Raw genomic sequence first — 22,367 nt, 5'->3', positions numbered from 1 at the left:
TTTAATAACACTAACTTTCTAATTTGAAGAAAATCATGTGAAAATAATCTCATATCAGTACTCTGATTTCACAACTCTCATCTGATAACTTTCATGAACAATTACTTTGCATGTGTATATCTCTGAATCTTTCTCTTCAATCAATTGAAAATCCTGAATTCTGAACACTTCTTCAAATGCTTAATTCAAATCTTCATATTTTACATTGATTCTGTCTTCAGTTCAATCTCAAGACACACTATAAAGTCAATATACAACATCTAGAATCAGAGTTGAAGAATCATTGAAGAGTGTCTTTCACAGTGAATGTATAAACTAGTATAAACAATCTTGCATTTATGAGAGTTACATGTTATTATATTAATGAGAACTGAACTTATTAAGAGATATTAATTGAATTTGAATCATTGATCAGTAGTCATACTGAGAATTATATGATAGAGATATTAATAACTGTGATTAAAAATGACTATTGAGATATTAGTCTCAGTCTTCTTACAATTACAACTGACAATGCTGTGAATAACTACACTATGATGAAGAGCTTAGAGCAAAAATTAGCTTTGCATTTCTGAAATAATAAACAAGGTCATATTCTCTGCATTGCTCATATGGTTTAACTTATGATATAAACACTGATAAAGAATCTTAATATCAAGATGAAGAATAATGAGATGACTGATTCTTGAGATGAGAATAAGATGAAAGTGATTACTCAAGTAACTTTTGCATTCATTTTACAAAAGATAATGTTTTTTGATAACACTTTTTAATATTGCTTTTTGATAACACTTTTTGATAATACTACTGTTAATTTTGAATAGATTGACTAATAATTTAAATATCATAGATTCAAAACATTGCTAATGCGATTTGTATCTCTTCTAAATAACAACAATAATTTCATAATATTTAATAAATAAACAAATCAGTCACATCACTGAATATGATACAGAATGTTAGAACACAGTGAAGTTCAATATATGAGATAACTATTCAGGCTCTTCAATTGTATCAGATAATTGATTATTGAGTGCAACACTCTGATCAGGAAAAGATTCAGATATTGAAACTTTCTGATATGAAGTGAACTCAGTTGAAATATGTGATTGATTTACTGTTTCAGTTTTATAAGATAATAAAGACAGTCTCAATCACTTATACACCAATGCTGCAGTCAGTCTGATGAGTGTATAACAGTTTATTTACTTATCTTGAGAAGCAGTTGAATCACTTAAAAAGAAATTCAGTCTGGGATGATGCTATAGCACAGACTATTGTTACTGTAAGAAATAAACTGGCATATTACTACAGCAAAACAGAACAATCTTTTGCAGAGTACTATACTATAGCAGCTCTACTAGATCTCTTCTGTTGAGTTAATATCTACACTTCTCAAGATTGAACAGAGAAGGAATAAGACTCATATGTCAAATTAGTCTGAGACTATTACAATGTCAACTATCAGAGATTTGAATGAGCAGATGTTTGAGATGTGAAGACAGTGAAATACAATTCTCTAATAAGTAACAATCTTTGATAACACTTCATATTATATAGAACTATAATACTAACTTTGAAACAGAACTTGCATACATTGATTGTAACTGAAAATCAGGTAAAACTATATACTTGTAAAACTGAATTTGACTGCTATCTTCAAGATAATCTGACAAATTTATGCATCAAATCAATTCTAGAGTTATGAAAAATTGTTGAGAGTATATATTCAACTGTTACACTGATAATATATGATATTCTGACAATTTCATTGACAGGGGTGAAAATGGAGCAAAAGTTCAACTCAAGTCAAGATATTTATCACTATCACTGAGAACAATTACAAGAAGAAATAATCAAGAAACTCATGATTGTAAAACATGAAATTATCAGACAGTTTAATATCTCTGATCACAGTATATCAGAGAAGTGTAGTTTTCATGAGAAAGTGAAGAATAAACTTGCACAAGAATGTATTTAGTTGTTTCATGAGCATTATCAATAATCATTATCAAATTCTGATTATATAAGCAATCACTGAATGAACTGAATGAGACTGATTTTGATCTTCAGTCTCAGTCTCATTCTGATTTTGAAAGAATGATCATCTTTCACAGTTTATTCTGAAAAATTACTCTCATTTCACTGTTCTTGAATTAAATCTGGTCATTTTTCACACCATTTCTCTTAGAAATGATCCATTTTCAGATTTTTTTGAGACTTGGTCCTGGTGAGACTCATGCCAAGAAATGTATGAAATCAGACCAAATGGGATCAAATGTGAAATTCATGGTCCCGCCGGCCAGTCTAGTTTATAGTATCTGTATCATTGTTATTATTCTTCAGTACAGATGTAGATATATAAGTGATTAAAATATAATATCTTCTATTACTATTCTGTATACTCTTGAGCTTGATAAGATGTTATTCAATGTTTGAAGCTATATACAGAAATCTTCATAAGTCTGATCTTTATCTATCCTTATAAGAAGACTGGCCGACGGGACCATGGATTTCACATTTGGCTCATTTGGTCTGGTCCCTCAAGTTTCAAGGTGAGGAATCTGACCAGAATCAAGCCTTAAAAAAATCTGAAAATGAATCATTTCTGAGAGAAATGATGTGAAAAATGATCAGATTTAATTCAAGAACAGTGAAATAGAAGTAATTTTTCAGAATAAACTGTGAAAGATAATCATTCTTTCAAAATCAGAATGAAACTGAGACTGAAGATTAAAATCAGTCTCATTCAGTTCATTCAGTGATTGCTTATATAATCAGAATTTGATAATGATTATTGATAATGCTCATGAAACAATTAAATACATTCTTGTGCAAGTTTATTCTTCACTTTCTCATGAAAACTACATTTCTCTGATATACTGTGATCAGAGATATTAAACTGTCTGATAATTTCATGTTTTACAATCATGAGTTTCTTGATTGTTTCTTCTTGTAATTGTTCTCAGTGATAGTGATAAATATCTTGACTTGAGTTGAACTTTCACTTCATTTTCATCCCTGTTAATGAAATTATCAGAATATCATATGTCATCAGTGCAACAGTTGAATATATACTCTCAACAATTTTTTATAACTCTAGAATTGATTTGATGTGTAAATTCATCAGATCATCTTGAAGATAGCAGTCAAATTCAGTTTTATAAGTATGTAGTTTTGTCTGATTTTCAGTTGTAATCAATGTATATAAGTTCTGTTTCAAAGTTAGTATTATAGTTCTATATGATATGAAGTATTATCAAAGATTATTACTTACTAGAGAATTATATTTCACTGTCTTCACATCTCAAACATCTACTTATTCAAATCTCTGATAGTTGACATTGTAGTAGTCTCAGATTAATTTGACATATAAGTCTTGTTTCTTCTCTATTCAATCTTGAGAAGTGTAGATATTAACTTGATAAGAGAGATCTAGTAGAGCTGCTACAGTATAGTACTCTGCAAAAGATTGTTCTATTTTGCTGTAGTAATATGTCAGTTTATTCCTTATAGTAATAATAGCCTGTGCTATAGTATTATCTCAGACTGAATTTCTTTTTGAGTGATTTAACTGCTTCTCAAGATGAGTAAATAAACTGTTATATACTCATCAGACTGACTGCAGTATTGATGTATAAGTGATTGAGACTGTCTTTATTATCTTATAAAACTGAAACAGTAAATCAATCACATATTTCAACTGAGTTCACTTCATATCAGAAAGTTTTAATATCTGAATCTTTTTCTGATCAGAGTGTTGCACTCAATGATCAATCATCTGATACAATTGAAGAGTCTGAACAGCTATCTTATATATTAAACTCTACTATATTCTAACATTCTGTATCATATTCAGTGATGTAACTGATTTGTTTATTTATTGAATATCATGAAATTGTTGTTGTTATTTAGAAGAGGTACAAATCACATTAGCAATGTTTCAAATCTATGATATTTAAATTATTAGTCAATCTATTCAAAATTAACAGTAGTATTATTAAAAAGCATTATCAAAAAGTAATATTAAAAAGTGTTATCAAAAAATATTATTTTTTGTAAAGTGAATGTAAAAGTTACTTGAGTAATCACTTTCATCTCATTCTTATCTCAAGAATCAGTCATCTTATTATTCTTCATCTTGATGTTAAGATTCTTTATCAGTGTTTGTATCATAAGTTGAATCACATGAGCAATGCAGAGAATATAACCTTGTTTATTATTTCAGAAATATAAAGTCAATTTTTGCTTCAAGCTCTTCATTATAGTATAGTTATTCACAGTATTATCAGTTGTAATTGTAAGAAGACTGAGACTAATATCTTAATAGTTATTTTTAATCACAGTCATTAATATCTCTGTTATATAATTCTCAGTATGACTACTGATCAATGATTCAAATTCAATTAATATCTCTTAATAAGTTCAGTTCTCATCAATGTAATAACATATAACTCTTATAAATGTAAGATTGTTTATACTAGTTCATGCATTCACTGTGAGAGACACTCTTTAATAATTCTTCAACTCTGATTCTAGATATTGTATATTGACTTTGTAATATGTCTTGAGATTGAACTGAAGACAGAATTGATGTGAAATATGAAGATTTGAATTAAGTATTTGAAGAAGTGTTCAGAATTCAGAGTTTTCAATTGATCAAAGAGAAAGATTCAGAGATATACACATGTAAAGTAATTATTCATAGAAGTTATCAGATGAGAGTTATGAAATCAGAGTACTGATACAGAGTTGTTTTTGCATGATTTTCTTCAAATTAGAAAGTTAGTATTATCAAAAATTGTTATCTGATAGAGTAACTTATCAGCTCAGTAGTAATTTTCTAATTATTTTTCTTTTATTATCTGTATTCTGATGACTTCAGATGTTGAGAAATTTCTTCAGAGCTATGATCAGTTCATGATGAATGTTTCTGAATGAAGTTACAGTGATTATAGCAGAGAGATAACTCTTCAGTAATCTACAATACAATCTGTTGATAATTATTTCATAGTTTATCTTGATATTTGTGTTGAGTTTTTCATAAATTTTGTGACCTGGAATTAGATGTGAAGAATGAAGTGATTATTCATTATAATTGAAAGAGAGCATTCTGTGTTGAATTGTAAATAACATAGACTTTGTAATTCACAGTGATTTCTTGAAGAGTTTGTGAATCTTCAATAGAAGTAAAAGAAGTGAAAGAAGTGAATTCAGAAGATATGATAATAATTTGAGAAAGATGATAATTTATTTTCAATAACTGATCACTGATATGTGTAAGAAGAATTAATATAAGAGAAAATAATCTTGTTTCTTAGCTTAGTTATAATTTTAGTACTAACTCAGATTGAATATCATTGATGTATAAAAGTAAATAAATAATCTTGATTAATCTCTGTCATATTTCTTGAAATATATTAATATTGTGAAAGAGAGTGTTACTAAATTGTGTTATCAGATGATATCATTAAAAATATATTAATATTGTAAATATCAATGTTGAAAAAATGTTGATACTTATACATTATAGTGATTTGTGAATCATGATAGTTAAATATATATATATATATATATATTGTTCCTGACTTGATTACAACTTGTACAATAATTTTTAAAAACTCAAAATTAATTTCAATTATTAATAATTATGAACTTACAACTAACTAATATAAAAAGAAAAAAACTTTTTCTACTCATCATCTTTCTTCTCTTTCTCATTCTTCTTATCATTCTTTACAATTCACTTCTCATTCTTCTTCTTCTTCTTCTCCTTCTCATCTGAGGTGATAATCATCTCAAAATCTCTCTTCACTGCCTTCTCAGAGAAGGGTTCTCACTGCTCCCTCTCAGCCAGGTCAATCTGCATCTCAAAATCCTGCATTTCCTGATCTGCTGTCTCAGGTTTCACCTCAGTGATAAGCAGATTGATATGCTCAGAGAGCAGGGCTGTCTTCTCAATATTCTGAATCATGAAGTGCATTCAAGACCTGAACAAGACCTCAATTCTCTTCTTCTCTATCAGCTCCTGCTAATTAATTAGAGAACAGAAGTATTATCAAAAATCATTATCTCTTAATAAATAAAAAACTTATCAGTTTTGACTTCTTTATCTCTTACTTCAACACTCTCTTAATCTTCTTCTGCTGCTGCTTATTTACAGTAACACTCTTCTTCTCTCTTTCTCTCTTTATCTTAGTTTTAAATCATTCTCAGAACTTCTTCTGATCTCATCACTGCTGTATGAGACTCTTCACTATCTTCTTCTTCAATCTCTCACAGGCGGTGTTATTCACATTATTTCTATACTTAGTTCAGTCTAAATCTATCAGAAGTATTACTTAAAATTGTTATCATTCTGCTTTCTTATAAAGCCTCTTCAAGGTATTATAACATGCCTTACAATCTGTCTTCTCTCACTTGAATATCTTCTTCTTCTCTCTCTTCAATCTGTGATAGCACTCACGCGCCTTGATGATCCGCAGGACTGCAGAATATTTGAAGAGAGATGACATGATTAATTTCAGTGAGTGTTGAAGAGAAGTGAAGGTAGAAGAGATGGTCAGAAATGATATAATGATAGTGATGATAATGATAATAATAATAGTGATGATGATGATAGTAATAATGATGATGATAGTGATGATGATGATGATAATAATGATAATGATGATGATGATAATGATGATGATGATGAAAGAGAAAGTGTATTGAAATATATTACTGACTTATTAAATATAAAGAGACTTAAAGAAAATATTAACAGCTTTCAGCAATGTACAGAAACAGCTACAGTGTTACATAGCAACATCATCTTCATTCAATGCATGCACTATTGATATTCTTTGTATACAGTTATTATATAATCTGTATCAGAGATACATGCAGAAAACAGATCTTTATTGCTAGAACAAATGATTGCAGCAATTCTCTGTTTTCATATTATAAAGATAAGTTGTTCTCATTTCTTTCTTCTCTCTTTTCTCTTATTCAATCAATCACTAATTTCAAGCTGATATGAAAACTATTAAAACACTCTCAGAAACTCTTAAATTGAAGAGTATAGACTAATCAAATTTCAAATACAGAAGAAATCAAATTATCTTCTATCTTCTACAGATTCAATTACTCATCCTCTCTCAAATAAAACAGCAGTCACATCCCCCTTCCCCCCCCCCAATCAAATGAAACATGGCCTGTGAAAAGTGAGTACCACGCCAGGCCATAATGGCCAACACAGCCCCAGCACACAGAACTGCATATACACAGCATGTGCTGGACTGGGAGACTGTGTGAATTGCAAATCAGTGACAGCATTCCAGGAAGAGCTGTGCAGCGTGAAAAAGCTGCAATTCTCAGTCATGTGTGCAGAGAGTGAATCACTGCAGTAAGTACATGTGTATTGAAGTAATGCTTTTTAATAACACTCAGTCTCTGATATGATGAAAATAGAGTCTCTCTGTGAGATCTGTTTCTATCAGAAGTCTGAAGATCTTATATTGCTCAAGATCATCTTCACATGCCTTGTCTGTGAAATTGATGAGAGAAATCATCAATTTCAGCATTCTATTCTTAATGTCATTCAAGTGGCAGCAGAGTTCACCCTGATCACACTTTTTAAGTGTATGTTTTCTAATTATTCACATTTATATAGATATATACTGATTATTTATTAGATGATGTTAAGACAATGACTCATTGCAGCTGTGTTACCCTCACTGTGAGAGATACACAGTTGATAATGAACATTGTGAAGACTCTGAGAAGTGAGTATTTTAAGAATGCTGTGGCCCTGCAATCTTGATTTTTTTTTATTTTTATTTTTTGTTTTTTTCTTTTTCTTTTCTTTTTTTTTTTTTAATTTTCTTTCTCTTTCTGTCTCTTTTTTTCTTTCTCTTCTTTTTTTCTTTCTCTTTTTTTATTTTTTTTTTTTTGTTTTAATTTTTTCTTATTGTTTTGTTTTTTGTTTTTTTGTTATTTTTTGTATTGTACATTTTTTTTTTAATTAAAATGATATTAATTATGATCTGTGTTCAGAAAAGTAATGATATTTGATAACACTCTCTGTTGAATTTTCAACAAATGAGCACTATGTTATGATATTATGTAAGTGAGAAATGATTTCATAGTTTCATTTGATGTCATTTTCAATAATGAGATCAGAATGAAAATGTGACTAAGAATTCAAACATATTCTTTATCTGAGACTAGATTTTTATTTGAAAAGTGAATCTGAGACCTTTAATATTTGAAATAACGGGATTTGAGATCAATGTGATGAACACAAACCATGATCAGAAGTAATGCTTTTAGGCAACATGATAACTGTAAAGTTTGATCCTGGTCTCAGACACGGTCACACAGTCAGTCTACTTATAAGAGTCTGTAAGAGTTTAAAAGTTAATACCTTCTTAACACGGCTCATCGCTTCCATGCGGATGATTTCACTCATTTCACAGACTGTCTGAACCGGTTTTCAATCACTCTATGACATCATTCAGATGTATCATAGAAAGATCTGATTGATGAATATAAGAACCTCACTTCTATACAAGATTAGCAGATTACTCTTTCTTAGCAATGAGACACTGCTGAGATATTACTTCAGCTATTCTCACTTATGAAATGAGAGAAGAGTATTCACTCATTGTCTATATAGAATAGCTAGATACTGACTTCTTATTAAAAAAGTCAGTGATTTGTTTTTCTTCTACTGAAATATATATAAGAGTTACTATGTATCTTATACAATCTTCTTAGTATACTAAGTATTATATCTGTAATATTCTCATAATAACTCTGTAGTCTACAAGCTCACTATTCAAGCAAGATAGTCAAGCTCACTTATACAGTTTTTTAAATAACTATCTCTATATAATGCTGCTGACTAGTCACTGCTTCAGTTTTATTATATTATAATTTAAATCACTTAATCTGATTATACATTTGAATCAGTCAAGCTTTAATAAACTGATATAATCTCATGTATCTGTACTGAGACTGATCTGATCTCACTCTCTGAAAGAAATACTACATCATTTTCTAGAGTATGTATATCTCTATCTCAGCAGAAATTCAAGATTTCTGAAATCACTGTACATTTTGATATAATCTCTTCAACTGCTCTATTATCACTGCAGTCTCTACACATCTACATCTATTATAAAGATAGAGAGATTAAGATCAGAGATTTATCAAGATATAAGAAAAACATCTTGTCTGAATTTCACAGCTTTATCTGTACTCTTGAACAGAAATTCCACCTTAATCTGAGTCAGTATAATACTTATGAGATATAAGTAATATACACTGTCAATCTTCTTAAAGACATCTCTGCAACTACTTGAGTTATTAAGAAGAAAGAGCTTGAGCATATCAATACTATTATGATTTGAGAAGAATTCAAGAACTTTCTACTGAATTAAATTGAAGATCACTGCAACTGCAGCTTCACAGCAGTATAGTAGTTCAACTTATTATATTAATAAGATGATGAGAATTCTTTTAATTTCAATATAAGATTTAAAGAATATTGAGAGAAATTAACTGATGATTTAGATTAATTAAAAACACAGCTTTATCTTATAAAGCTGACTTATAAGATGTGAATAATAATATTATAATATCAGAGTTCATTAACTAATTGCACTGAGCTTGTTAATCTAGCTTCTCAAATCTATTTGAATAATTAATTCTCTGAGAAAAAGATTAATAAGATCTCTTCTAAGTAATTAATAATAGAATCTAAACAGCACTGTGACAGCTTCAGTGTAGAGAAAGTAAAGAAGAATTTCAAGTATTCTAATTCTTCACTAACTGTGAAGAAATGTTAAAAAAGATTTAATAAAGATCTCTATTTTAACTGTAAAGCTGATAATCACTATATCAGTAATTGTAAGAAGCTGAAGAAGAGAAGAAACTGAGAAGATATCTTCTCAAAGTTGACTTCTCTTCTGACAAATGTATTCATGAAAGATAAAGAAGAGAAAGAAAAGAATTGATAATTCTTATATCTCTAAGTTCATATTATGATTACAATGCATACTCTGAATGAAGAGATATTAGTGAGATATCTATTTAACTTCACAGTGAATACTAACTTCATATTCTATTTCTTTTCTTTGATGAAGAATTGAAAGAAGATAGATCTGTCAGATTATATAAAATACTGATGAAATGAAATATCACTGTTTTAATATAATTCAAGTGAAGTGTGTAGTCACAGACTCAGAAGAAATCATCAAGAAAAGCAGTCTGCTTCTCTATACAGTTAATATTATAGATGAGAATATTGTTCTAGATTTTCTATAATTAAGAGAAAACAATTCTCTCATTAACTGAGTCACTCAGATATGACAGTATCATCTCACTAATGAAGAGACAGTGATAGAGAAATCTGAAGAGTTTTATCAGAAGAATCTTGAGAAAAAGATTAAGTTAATATACTGTGTAGCAGATGACTGAGACTTGAAAATAGATGAAGAAGTCATCACTCTCACTGCAAGATTAGCAGCAGTATCTGTTATTAAAGATGAATATATATAATGTCTCTTTACAGATTTTAAGAATGTCTTTTTGAAAAGAGAAGCAGTGAAGTTTTCTGATATCAAGATATAATATAAGATTTGTCTTGAAGATGATATAACAGTACTGTACAGATCTCTTTATAACTTATCTGTAAAGAAATTGAATGTTCTGTGTAAATATCTTAAAGAAGTGCAATCAAAGAACTGAATATATTTATCAAAGAGTTCAGCAGAGATGTCTATACTCTTTATACTTAAGAAGAATGATAGACTATGTCTATATATAGACTACAGAGGTCTTAACAAGGTGATAGTTAAGAATTACTATTCATTACTGTTAATTGATGAGATGATTGATTGATTATCTGAAGCAAAGATATTCTCAAAGATTGATATACAGAATATCTATCATAGAATCAGAGTTAATAAAGATGATGTTTGAAAAATGACTTTTTATATTAAGTACAGTAATTTTGAATATCTTATTTTATCTTTTAATCTTTATAATACTTCAGTCATCTTCTAGATCTATATAAATGAGATGCTGTGAGACCTTGTTAATGTCTTCTATATAGTATATTTGAACAACATTCTAATCTTCTCAAAAATGAAGAAAGAACATGATACTCATGTTTAAGAAGTATTAAGTTGCTTGAGACAGTATTAACTCTATATAAACACTGAAAAATACTTATTCTACATGCAGAAGATTGATTTCTTAGATTATATTATTAAGATAAATGACATTTCAATAAATAGAAGGCAGATCTCTGTTATTGAGAACTAATCAGTGCTGTGAATGTACTGTAAGATGTAGATATTTCTAAAATTTACAAATTTCTACAGACAATTCATCTATATATATTCACAGATTACTGTCCCTCTTACAGATCTGTTAAAGAGAAGTGTGAAAGACAGAAAAATAAGACTGTTTATTCTTACTCAAGACATTATACAGGTGTTTGCAGAATTAAAACAAGCTTTCATAGATATTACAATGCTGAATCACTTTAATTCTGACTTACTCAGTCAGTGTGAGACTGATATATCTGAAAATGAGATCTGTGAAATCTTTTCACAGTTGACACTGAAGATCTTTCAATATTAAAAGAAACAGAGAATAATTATCTCTGAGAAAACAGACAATGAATTGTCTGTGAGAGAAGACTTTTTTACAGAGTCTATAAGATACTATAAATGAAGATCAGTGATCTTCTTCTTCAAGAAGTTATCACTCATACAGAGAAGATATAATACTCATAATCAGAAGATATTAGTAATTATCAAATTCTTTAAGATCTGATAATATTATCTTCAGAGTAGTAAGTACTCAGTGCAAGTTCTCACTGATTATGCAAATCTATATTATTTCTTGATAACAAAGAGCTTGACAGAATGTTAAGTCAGATAAGTGAAGCTGCTTTCAGAGTATGATTTCTATATCTGATATTATTCAGATCAGCTTAACTCTACTGATATGCTGTCTAAGTAATCTGATTATAATATCATTGATATGAAGAAGAATTCTACAAAAGAATCTCTGTCATCACTGTAGAAGAAGCTGGCTGCAGAGAGTTGAGATTCTCTGAAGCTCAGAAACAGTGCTGAAGAGACAGCTATATAACTCAGTATAGAAGATGAAAGAAAACTCAGATTCTCATAGAGAACTGATACTGAAGATTATAAGCTTCTTATATCATATCTTATAACTATTGAATTGACAAAGAATGAAACAGTCTACAATCTTTTAACTCAACTACTTTTAAAATTTATTGATAAATTATAGAAGAGAGACATCTCTACTGCAGCTTGAATTCAGAAGTTAAAGAAGAAAGAATTCAGTTTGAACTTGAAAGAGACAGACTCTGAGCAGAGTGATACTGCTAAGAAATCAAGTCACTGATAACTAGAAGAATATGAACTTCTACTGCTGAATAATTCAGTCTTTGTCTCTCATAGCAGAGTGATATGTCAGAAGATATTGAGAATTCATTATAATAATTCTCATACAGAGTACTTCAGATTAGAGAAGACTGAGAAGCTTCTAAAATGTAAATATATTTAAGACAAGCTTTAGACAGATGTTAAAGAGTATATTGAGACTTATAATATCTGTTAAAGAATAAAGATTTCATAGTATAAGTAATACAGTAAGTTGATATCACTGTCTATTTCAAAGAGTTTATAGTAGAATCTATTGATGAATTTCATAGTTGATCTGCTGAAGTCAATAAAAGTCAAAGAATATAACTCAATTTTAATCATTGTTAACTGCTTTACAAAGATGACTAGATATATTTCTACTTATAAAAAGATTAAAGCCTCTGAATTGACTGATCTGTTTTTAAATACTATTATTTATAATTATAGTACTCTGAAATCATTGATAACAGATTGAGAATTCCTCTTCATCAGTAAATACTGATCAGCTTTTTACTATTATCTTATAATAAGATATCTTCTCAGTACTGCATTTTATCTGCAGACAGATGATCAGACTGAATATCAGAATCAGATACTAGAACAGTATCTTTAAGTATTCTATTCATATTATCAGAATAATTGACTCAAATATCTTCTAACTGCTGAATTTGTATATAACAATATAAAAAATGTAATCTTAAAGATATTTTCTTTCTATACTTATTATAAATATAATTCTTTGTTACTCAGTAATATCATGAATAATGTTTTAAAAAGAGAAATAGACAGTCAGAATATTAGATAGATACAGAGAATAAAGTATCTCTTAATATCAGAAGTAAAAGTGAGATTGAAACTTTTGAATAAAATTCATAAGAAGACAGTGAAAAGTATCTGCTATGCTCAGAAGTGATAAATAAAATACTATAATTAAAAACATCTTTCAATAAAGTTCTTGATAGAGAATTAAGTACTACTTTCAGCAAAGAATATCAAGATAATAAGACTGTGTAAGAAGCTCAGTGAGTGATGACTAGAATCTTTCTCAGTAATAAGAGTGATAAATAAGCAGACATATAAGTTGAAATTACTTATAGAATTGAAATCAATTCATTCTATTTTTCACATTTTCTATTTAAAGCTCTATAAACAATGTCTCAGAGCAGAGCTGTCTCAGCTGAATAATATTAAGATTGAGAGTGATACTGAATATCTTATGAAGAAAATATTGAATAAGTGAATATATTACAGTAAGCTTCAATATCTTATTAAATAAGAAGATTATTCATTGTCAGAGAATTTATAAGAATCACTTAAGCATTTGAAAAATACTGAGAAAGAGATTGTAAGCTATGAGATAACTAGTAGAGACTGCTCTGTTATACATCAGAGATATTAAGTAAGAAATACTGCTTAAGATTTCTTATTTTTCTTAAAGAGTTTTTTAAAGATAATCTTACAGTGATAAGCTGGCATCTTATAGACTCTGTAGCACTCTTCTTCTATTTTCTCTCAAAGAGTTTTTTAGAAGTTTAATAAGACTATACAAGTGTAAAATTCCTGAAGCAGTTAGAGAAAAGAGATATTAAAAACTAATAAAAAAGATTAATATTATTAATCTGTGAGTCACTACTATTCTAATAGAGCTGCAGCCTGCTGAAAAAGTAAAAAGAGAGATCAGAGTCTACTCATTAATAATCACATTCTTATCAAACTCATTCTTCACTGTTGAAGTCTCTGATACTAATATCTTTATCTGCTGAGAAGTTAGTACTGCAGCACTGCAGAAGAGTATGAGAAATGTATAAAAATATTAACTTATTAATTTACAAAGCATCTCAGTTATCTGCTTTAATTGAAGTAAGATTCTCTCTAATCAGTAATTGATCTCTGCAGTGCTTTTAACAGCGATGTTGATTAACTTCTTCTTAAAATCAGTTATTCTGAGGTGTTTTTTCATCTCAGAGATTTATACTTTCATCTTCTTTTATAGATAAGTAAGAGAGATCTTCTTAGTCTTGACAGAATTCATCAACACTTAAAGCTTCAAGACTCTCACTCTGTACTGCTTGAGTATCTAGGCTTCTTATCAGAGCTGATATGACATCTTTCTATGAGATAATACTTACAGAGAGACAGAAGTCATTGTTACAGATATAACAGAAACAATGAGAGTAAGAGAAGAGATATGTGTATAAAATCTCTCTCTTCTTCAGCTGTTTAGTGCAGCACAGATAAGTGATGATATCAGTCAGAGACTGTATCAGAGCCTTCTCACAGAGAGAAGATAAAGAAATCACAGAACTCTGCAGATTCAACTCAGCAGTATTCTGAGCAGAGCTCAGGTATGTAAGAGAGAAATGACAGATTGAGCTTCTCAGAGTCACTGTCTCTGAAATCAAGCTCTCTCCGAGTTCCTCTCTGAATGATCACACAGAGTCATATGTCACTGTATTAACTGAGAGAGAGAGCGGCGTTGCAACAGCAGTGAGAGAGGTAGAGAATGAACTGAACACAGATGCACCAGCCAGCAGAAGAGATAACATCTCACTGCACAGTGTGACTACTATCACTGCAGCCACAAGAGATGCAGAAGAGAAAGAAGATGTGACAATGAAAGCAGTACTTTCACAGCTTATTGACACTGTCTTCACCTTCAACCTGACTTTCTTGACAGTCACAGAGACTGAAGCTGCATCATGAAGATATTTACTTACTAGAAAATATCAGAATAAGTTCTTTATTATTCTTCAAGAATGATACTCTCATACACTCACTGTTACAATTGAGAAAGAAGAGAAAGAAAAATGTTTCACAGAGAGAAGAATCTTTTCAAAAAAGTCTATCACTACTGTTAGCTTTGTCTTACTATCTCTAACTCTTTTAAATAGAGAGATTAAACCCAGTGTAAATGTCAAATGGTTAGGAGTATGGTTAAACTCCAAGCTGAATTTTAAATATCACATTCAACAAAGAACTGTCAAGGCAGAAAGACTATTGAATAATATAATCAGACTATCAAATACAGAGAGAGGTTTATCCTTCCAGGCTATGAGACAGTTAATAAATAGCCTGTATTACATCAGTAGCTGATTATGAAGTTCAAGTTTAATGGAATAATCAAGGGAATTTCACTGAACTCTTTCAAAGTCTGCAAAACAGAGCTCTGAGAAGAATTCTGAAAGCATTCAAATCATCTTCTATTAAAGTAATGGAAATTGAAGCTTCAATTTCTTCTTCTGCTATTAGATTTGAAAAGGCCTGTATGAACTATGCTCTGAGAGTTGTAAAGATGAGCTCAAATCATATAATCAGAGAAAGAGTCTCTTCTTCATTTCCATCAATTAACTCTGGAAATGAACTGGATTGAAACAGATTTCTTGATTGAAATAAAAATAATTCTTCAAAGAAAATGCCTTCTCAACTGTACAGACTATGCTCTCTGATCAAAAATCAATTTTCTTCTTTAAATGTTGAAAAAGTTGATCATGAGAAGTTATCTCCCTGGAGAAAAAAGCTTGAATCTCTTATAGACTTACAAATAAGTGAACTATCAAAAGAGAAAGAATATGAACAGCATTTGAAGAGAATTTCTATAATCAATGTAAAAGACTCTATTCTGATTTATTCAGATGGCTCAAAAAATGAGAACTTGAATAGATTAGACACAGGCATTACTTTTACTGAAGATAATATTAATTTTATCTCAGATTTCTGAAATCTAGGCTCTGAATGTGAAGTCTTTGATGCTGAACTATTTGCAATAGTGAAAGCTTTCAAACTCATTGAAATAAAATCTCATAAAAGAGGAAATTATTTGAAAGAGACATGGATATTCTCTGATAGTCAAGCTGCTTTAAAAAGACTTAGAAATAGTCAGATTCATAATGATCAAATGAATCTTGAACTGATCTTAAACTCTGTTTTAAAAATTCAAAAGAGAAGAATATCAAAGCTGAGAATTCATCTGCACTGAGTTCCTGCTCATATGAATATTCATGACAATGAATTGGCTGATTCAGCTGTAAAAAAGGGTGCAGAATTAAGCAGATCTATTCAAAAAATTGTGTCCTGGTCTTTTATAAAGAGAAAAATAAAAGAATCTTGTTTAGATAAGTGAAATGAAAGCTGGCAGAAACAAAAGAAGAGTATACATTATTCAAGATTTGAAACAAAACTCAAGTGGAAATCTTGTTCAATTAAATGTAAAAAGAAAATATTCTCATCTATAATACAGCTGAAACTAGAACATGGCTATTTCAAATCTTATATACAAAGATTTGATGATAGATTTGACTCAATAGAATGCTCATTCTGCAATACAAATGAGAATTCTGAGCATATTATAATGCACTGTGCATTATACAATAGTCTCAGAGCCAGATTGAAAGAGAAGTATGATCTAAATCAATTAAATATGAGATTCTTATTCTCAACTGAGACAGGAATTAAATACTTAATAGACTTTCTATCAGAAACTCAAGCAGCTACAAGAAAATGGCTAAATTCAGAACTATCTGAATATGAAGAGGAGGAAATTAATCAGATATAGTCTGTTAAAACAGCTATACACTCTCTTTTAATAATTTGCTTTGTTATAGTCTCTCTTTACTTTATCTTTTTCTGTATCTTTTCCTTTCAATTTCTTTCTATCTATCTATTTAATGTGTCTATCTTTGAGACTGTGTTCTTTCTCTCTTTTCTTTTGTCATGATATTATCAAATGATTTCAAAGTATCAAAAGATGTTAAAACACTGTAATTTGTAAACAGTTTTTGTATTCTGAGCTGGAATTTTCTGATTTTGCATATCTGAAATTGATGAATGTACAATAGTTAACTTTAGAGACATAGAAAAAACCCTGAGAACTAAAGTTCTCAGGTAGATGTCATAGTCTCTGACTGCATACATCTATAATTGAAGAATAATAATAATAATAATAAAGTTAGCTTTGTCTCTAAAATACATTACTTTTGCAGAGAATTTTATACATAGAATGAAATATGATAAGAGATCTGTAAGTTACTTATTAACTACATTTTTCACATTTCAAATTGATATATAAGAAACTCACTTATTGTATGTTTGATTTGAATGAAGATGAGTAAAGAAAGATCTACACAGTCAGTAGAAAAACTCATCTATTTCTTTATATTATACATAGCATATGTGCTGTTAATCAGTTAACAACTGTTGCTATACAATAAAGATAATTTCTAATTCAGTAATTTTAAGAGTATAGAGACTATACTCTTAAAGAAAAGAGTATTATCACACTCTCAGTTATATCAAGACTCTGTTGCAGTTTCACATGACTTATCACTTTTATATAGATGATTTCATTCATCTCACAGACTATCTGAATCAGTTTTCAATCACTCTATAACATTATTCAGATGTATCATAGAAAGATTTAAATGATAAATATGAGAACCTCACTTCTATATGAGGTCAGCAGATTACTCTTTCTCAATAATAAGATGCTGCTAAGATATTACTCTGACTATTCTCACTTATAAAATGAGAGAAGAGTATTCATTTATTGTCTATATAGAATAGCTAGATACTGGCTTCTTATCAAAGAAGTCAGTGATTTGTTTTTGTTCTACTGAAATATATATAAGAGTTACTACATATCTTATACAATCTTCTTAGTATACTAAGTATCATATCTGTGATATTCTTGCAATATCTCTGTAGTCTATGAGCTCACTATTAATCAGCCAACCGCTCCACCACGAACTCGCTCGATTTTTCGAATAAGAACCCGCCGATAGATCCATCGAAAAGCCCTCGATCATACGAGCATTTTGACCCCATCGCCGACCGCATACCCCGTGTGGTGGTGGAGATATCCAGCCAAACGTGAACCGGACGTTGTTCGAAACTCCTGTGTGGGATTATCCCCCGTTCTCCCCTACCACACCACAACCCCGGGCCAAAGTGCCACACAAATTGTAAGATGAAGAGACCTAGCCATATGCACCAATCTTCTTGATTTTGGAAGATCCCCAATCTGTAGTTGTGGAGATATCTGAGGAGTGACCTCCGCGAAAACCCTGTCCATCTTTGATGTTCCAAAACACCAACACCAAGTCCCACCCTTGTACCGCCCTTCCCAATCTGGCCCATCCCCGGCAGAAAAATACAAAAAGATACCTCAGTGATAATATCAAGCACATAATCAACAGCCACTCCTGAAGTGCAATCTCCGCAGTCTGTCTTCAGTGTATCTAGACATCAACACCAAGTCTCACCCTTGTACCACCCCTCTCAATCTGGCCCATCCTCAACAGAAAAGTACAAAAAGATATCTCAGCAACTGTACTTGATACATAATCAGCAGACACAACAACTATAAAATCAGTATATCTCAAGATCTGACTGAGCCTTTGATCCCTGCACAGTGAGATATATTAAATCTAGTTTTAATATCTCAATATTCAATAGATTCTGTAAGAGATTGAGAACAGCAATACTAGATTTCTATTGAATTTGAGAATTAACTCTATATTGATATAATCATTGACAAAGTCTTCTATTTTGAGATATAAATAATCAGTTCCTCTACATCTCACTGACAATATTTATATTATTATATAGAAACAGACTTATATTCTCTATAATATCAAGACTCTGAAGAGAGAAAGTCTTGATAGAGAGTATACAGTAGTACATATCTTAGCAGTTTCTATCTCATTCTTCTGCAGCAGTTAATGCAAAAAAAAAAAAGATCTTAGAAATAGTTTTTTACTTCTCTTGAAAAAGTAAGATGTTTTTCTCTGAGTTTTATATAATATTCTTACAAAGAATTAAAAACAGAGTTGTTTTCTGTCATAATTTCATATTCTTTTAAATAAGAATTACTTTTTCAGTGACTGAAGAGCTTTCATTAATACTTAATTCTTTTTTACACTCTTTATTAACTGATTTGAGTTGCATACTTGTTGTGTGAGAAGAATTGAATGATTTAGAATAAAATTAAATAGTTTTAATCAATTTCTCTGCAAAAAATTGATTTATTTTTTATCAGTTTTTCTCTTAAAAACTGTCATATCATCTGATTTATTATCAATTGATATCATACTTTTTCTCACTGTATTTCAAGAAAGAGATTATAAAGATTTTATTGATTTATCTTAAAAATCAATTTTAGTTTATTAGATTCTCTTCAAAAATCTAACCTAGTTACTGAACTAGTGTGAAAAAAATCAGGTATTTTATATACAAAAGTCTTTTATTCTTCTTTTGAAACAGTCTGATCAACTTTTCAATTGAAAATAGACTTAGAAATATCTCAATTGAAACAGTCTGACCAACTTTTCATTGAGTGAAAACAATGAGTTCAAAAATACACTCAGTTGATGTGGAAAAAGATGCTTTCTCAAATGCTATTCCTAAGATTGAAATTCTGAAGAGAAGAAAGAAAGAAGAAATAGAGAAACAACAAGTTCTTGAAATACAGAAACTTGAAAAAGTAAGCAAGATTCTTGAAAAGCAGTGTCTGAGTGAGATGAATGAAGAAGTTCTGTTAATTCTTCATACTCAGACTAGATAACTACAGGAGATAATCAAGTTCAAACTTGAAATCTCAAACACAGTTCAAAAAATCTTGAAAATTTCTAGTACAATCACTGACTCTTCATCTTACTCTTCTTCTTTCTCTTTTTCTACTTCTTCATCTTCTTTGAATCAGAAGAAAACATATGCTCAAGCAGCTGAATCTGCTATCTCTAAACCTGCTGTCTCAAAACCTGCTCAAAATCATGAGAAAACTGAGAAGAATACTGCTCATGCCTCTATTCATAGAAAAGTGAAAAAGAAAATGTAAAAAGAGAAAAACTTCCAAATCTTCAGAAATAGAAGACTTATTCTCAATATCTTGAACCAGGATATTCTGCAAAGAAACAAGCTAAACTCAAATCTCATTTTCAGAATCAGAAATGAAATTAATCAGCAGTTCTTTTCTCAGTTGATGACTGATATTAAAGTTTAAAAATCAGTTATAGCTTCAATTGAGTCATTATTCTTTGAAAGCTTCATCATTCTGACTACAATGTCTGAATTCAGTGCTGAATTTCTTATTCAGAATGAGAATCTCTGAAAGTCAGCAGTAGAATCTTTGTTAAACATAATAATTCTATCTGAAAGAGATGAAAAGTGAGATAAATTCATTTTTCATAATATTTCAGTTGAAATTTTTGACTGTGAAGAAGAAATACTACTTCTCAAAAATGAATTGAAAGAATACAACTCTATTCAACTGAGGAAGAAGCCTGTATGACTAAATTCAATTGAGTTCAGATGAAGCAGAAGAAATGCCTCTGTTCTAGTATATATAAAAACACTTGAACAGTCAAAGATCTCTGAAGTAAGAGTAACAGATTTGAAAATGAGAGTTCATGAATACAAAGACTTAAGAATGAATCTCAAAGCTCAAACATAGTGTTCAAACTGTCAAAGATATGAACACTTTGCAATCTTCTATTTCAGAGACTCAAAATGTGCATTCTGTGTCAGAGATTATAAAACTAGTGAGTATAAATGTGAAACATGCTTAAAAAGAGATGAAATATATCAACACACTCTGCTTAAATGCTCTAATTACAAAGAAAAGCATATATCTAGCTCAAAAGAATGTATGTTTACTTCAAGAACTCAAAAGAACTGAAGAAAAGATGAAGCTCAGAGTAAATCTAGAACTGAAGAGAATAGTCAAGCCAGTAAACTCACAACTGTAAGCTCAAAAAGAAGAAACTCTCAATTATCTAAGTCTTCAAACTTCAATTCTTCAGCAAAATGTAAACAGAATTTGAATTCTCAAACTTCTGTTAAGATTAGAGAATTGAGAAATGACTCTGATAATAAACTAGATATAATGTAAGTAATTGAGATTTCTACTTTTCAGAATAGTTATAATCTACTATCTGATAATAGTGATTAGATTCTACTCTACTCTCTTTTAGTATGAATATACAACAAAAATAATAAACAAAGTTTAAAAACTCTTCAAAAATCACATTTATTCAAAATAATGTGAATAGAAACTCAAATTGCATTTATTTCTGTCTTCAAATTGTATTTGAATAAAAAGTTAATTTTATACTGCTTCAGAAGCTGAATTTTGATGCTGAGCAAAAATATGTCATTTCTCACTTAAGCTACTACTGCTTTTTATCTCAAAAATCTGAGATAAAGTCAAGAGTAGTGATCTATGAAAGAAAGAGATCAAGATATCAATTTAATCTAAGATTTAATATCATGTCTGACCCTGATATTCTGGTGAGTGACATTATAGATAAAGAAAATGAGTTTAATACTATACAGCTCATAAATATCTATAATGAAAAGTCATTGAAGAAATATAACAATATCTGAACAATTGATAGAGAATTTCTGAACATAACTTCATTAAGATACTCTATAATTGCAGAAGACTTCAATGCATATTATCTCTAATGAAATTCAGAATGTAAGAGAGCAGTGAGAGCTGATAATCTGATTGAATAAATCTTTGAGCATTCAATAGATTTAATTAATAAGCCTGATCAATAAACATTCTTTAGAAAAGGCATGAAACAGAAGTCTATTATAGATCTAATCTTCATATCACAAAATCTAATGAAAAGAAGACTTGTAAACTGATTTATTGATTCAAATAAGACATCAGAATCAGATCATGAGATTATTCAATTTAATATTGAACTGAGTGAAAAACAAATGAGTGAAAATTCTCTTCTCTCTAATCAGTATAACTTTGAAAAAGCTGATTGAAAAGCAGTTGAAGAAAGCATAAAACTGTTAAAATTTGAGAGACAGAATGAGTTATATTGAAATTCTGATCAAGATATCTTGAATGAAATGCTTGAGAATAGAGTGAAGCTTATTACATCTATTATTCTAACAAGTGTTAGAGAT

The 22,367-nt window shown here is 29.7% G+C and overlaps 1 protein-coding gene across 1 annotated transcript; it reads right to left on the bottom strand.

Moving 5' to 3' along the window:
• Positions 1–18,164: 18,164 nt before the first annotated feature.
• BDCG_17353 (uncharacterized protein) lies at positions 18,165–18,610 on the bottom strand (the record flags this gene model as incomplete). The annotated part of the gene is made up of 1 exon (XM_045426492.1): positions 18,165–18,610. Exon 1 carries the CDS (start codon positions 18,579–18,581, stop codon positions 18,165–18,167), a length of 417 nt encoding a protein of 138 aa, XP_045281777.1. The 5' UTR covers positions 18,582–18,610.
• Positions 18,611–22,367: the final 3,757 nt, after the last annotated feature.

This window comes from Blastomyces dermatitidis (genome assembly GCF_000003525.1).
Source record: "Blastomyces dermatitidis ER-3 genomic scaffold supercont1.7, whole genome shotgun sequence".
Taxonomy (NCBI): domain Eukaryota; kingdom Fungi; phylum Ascomycota; class Eurotiomycetes; order Onygenales; family Ajellomycetaceae; genus Blastomyces; species Blastomyces dermatitidis.
This window is presented reverse-complemented; position numbering and strand designations above follow the sequence as displayed.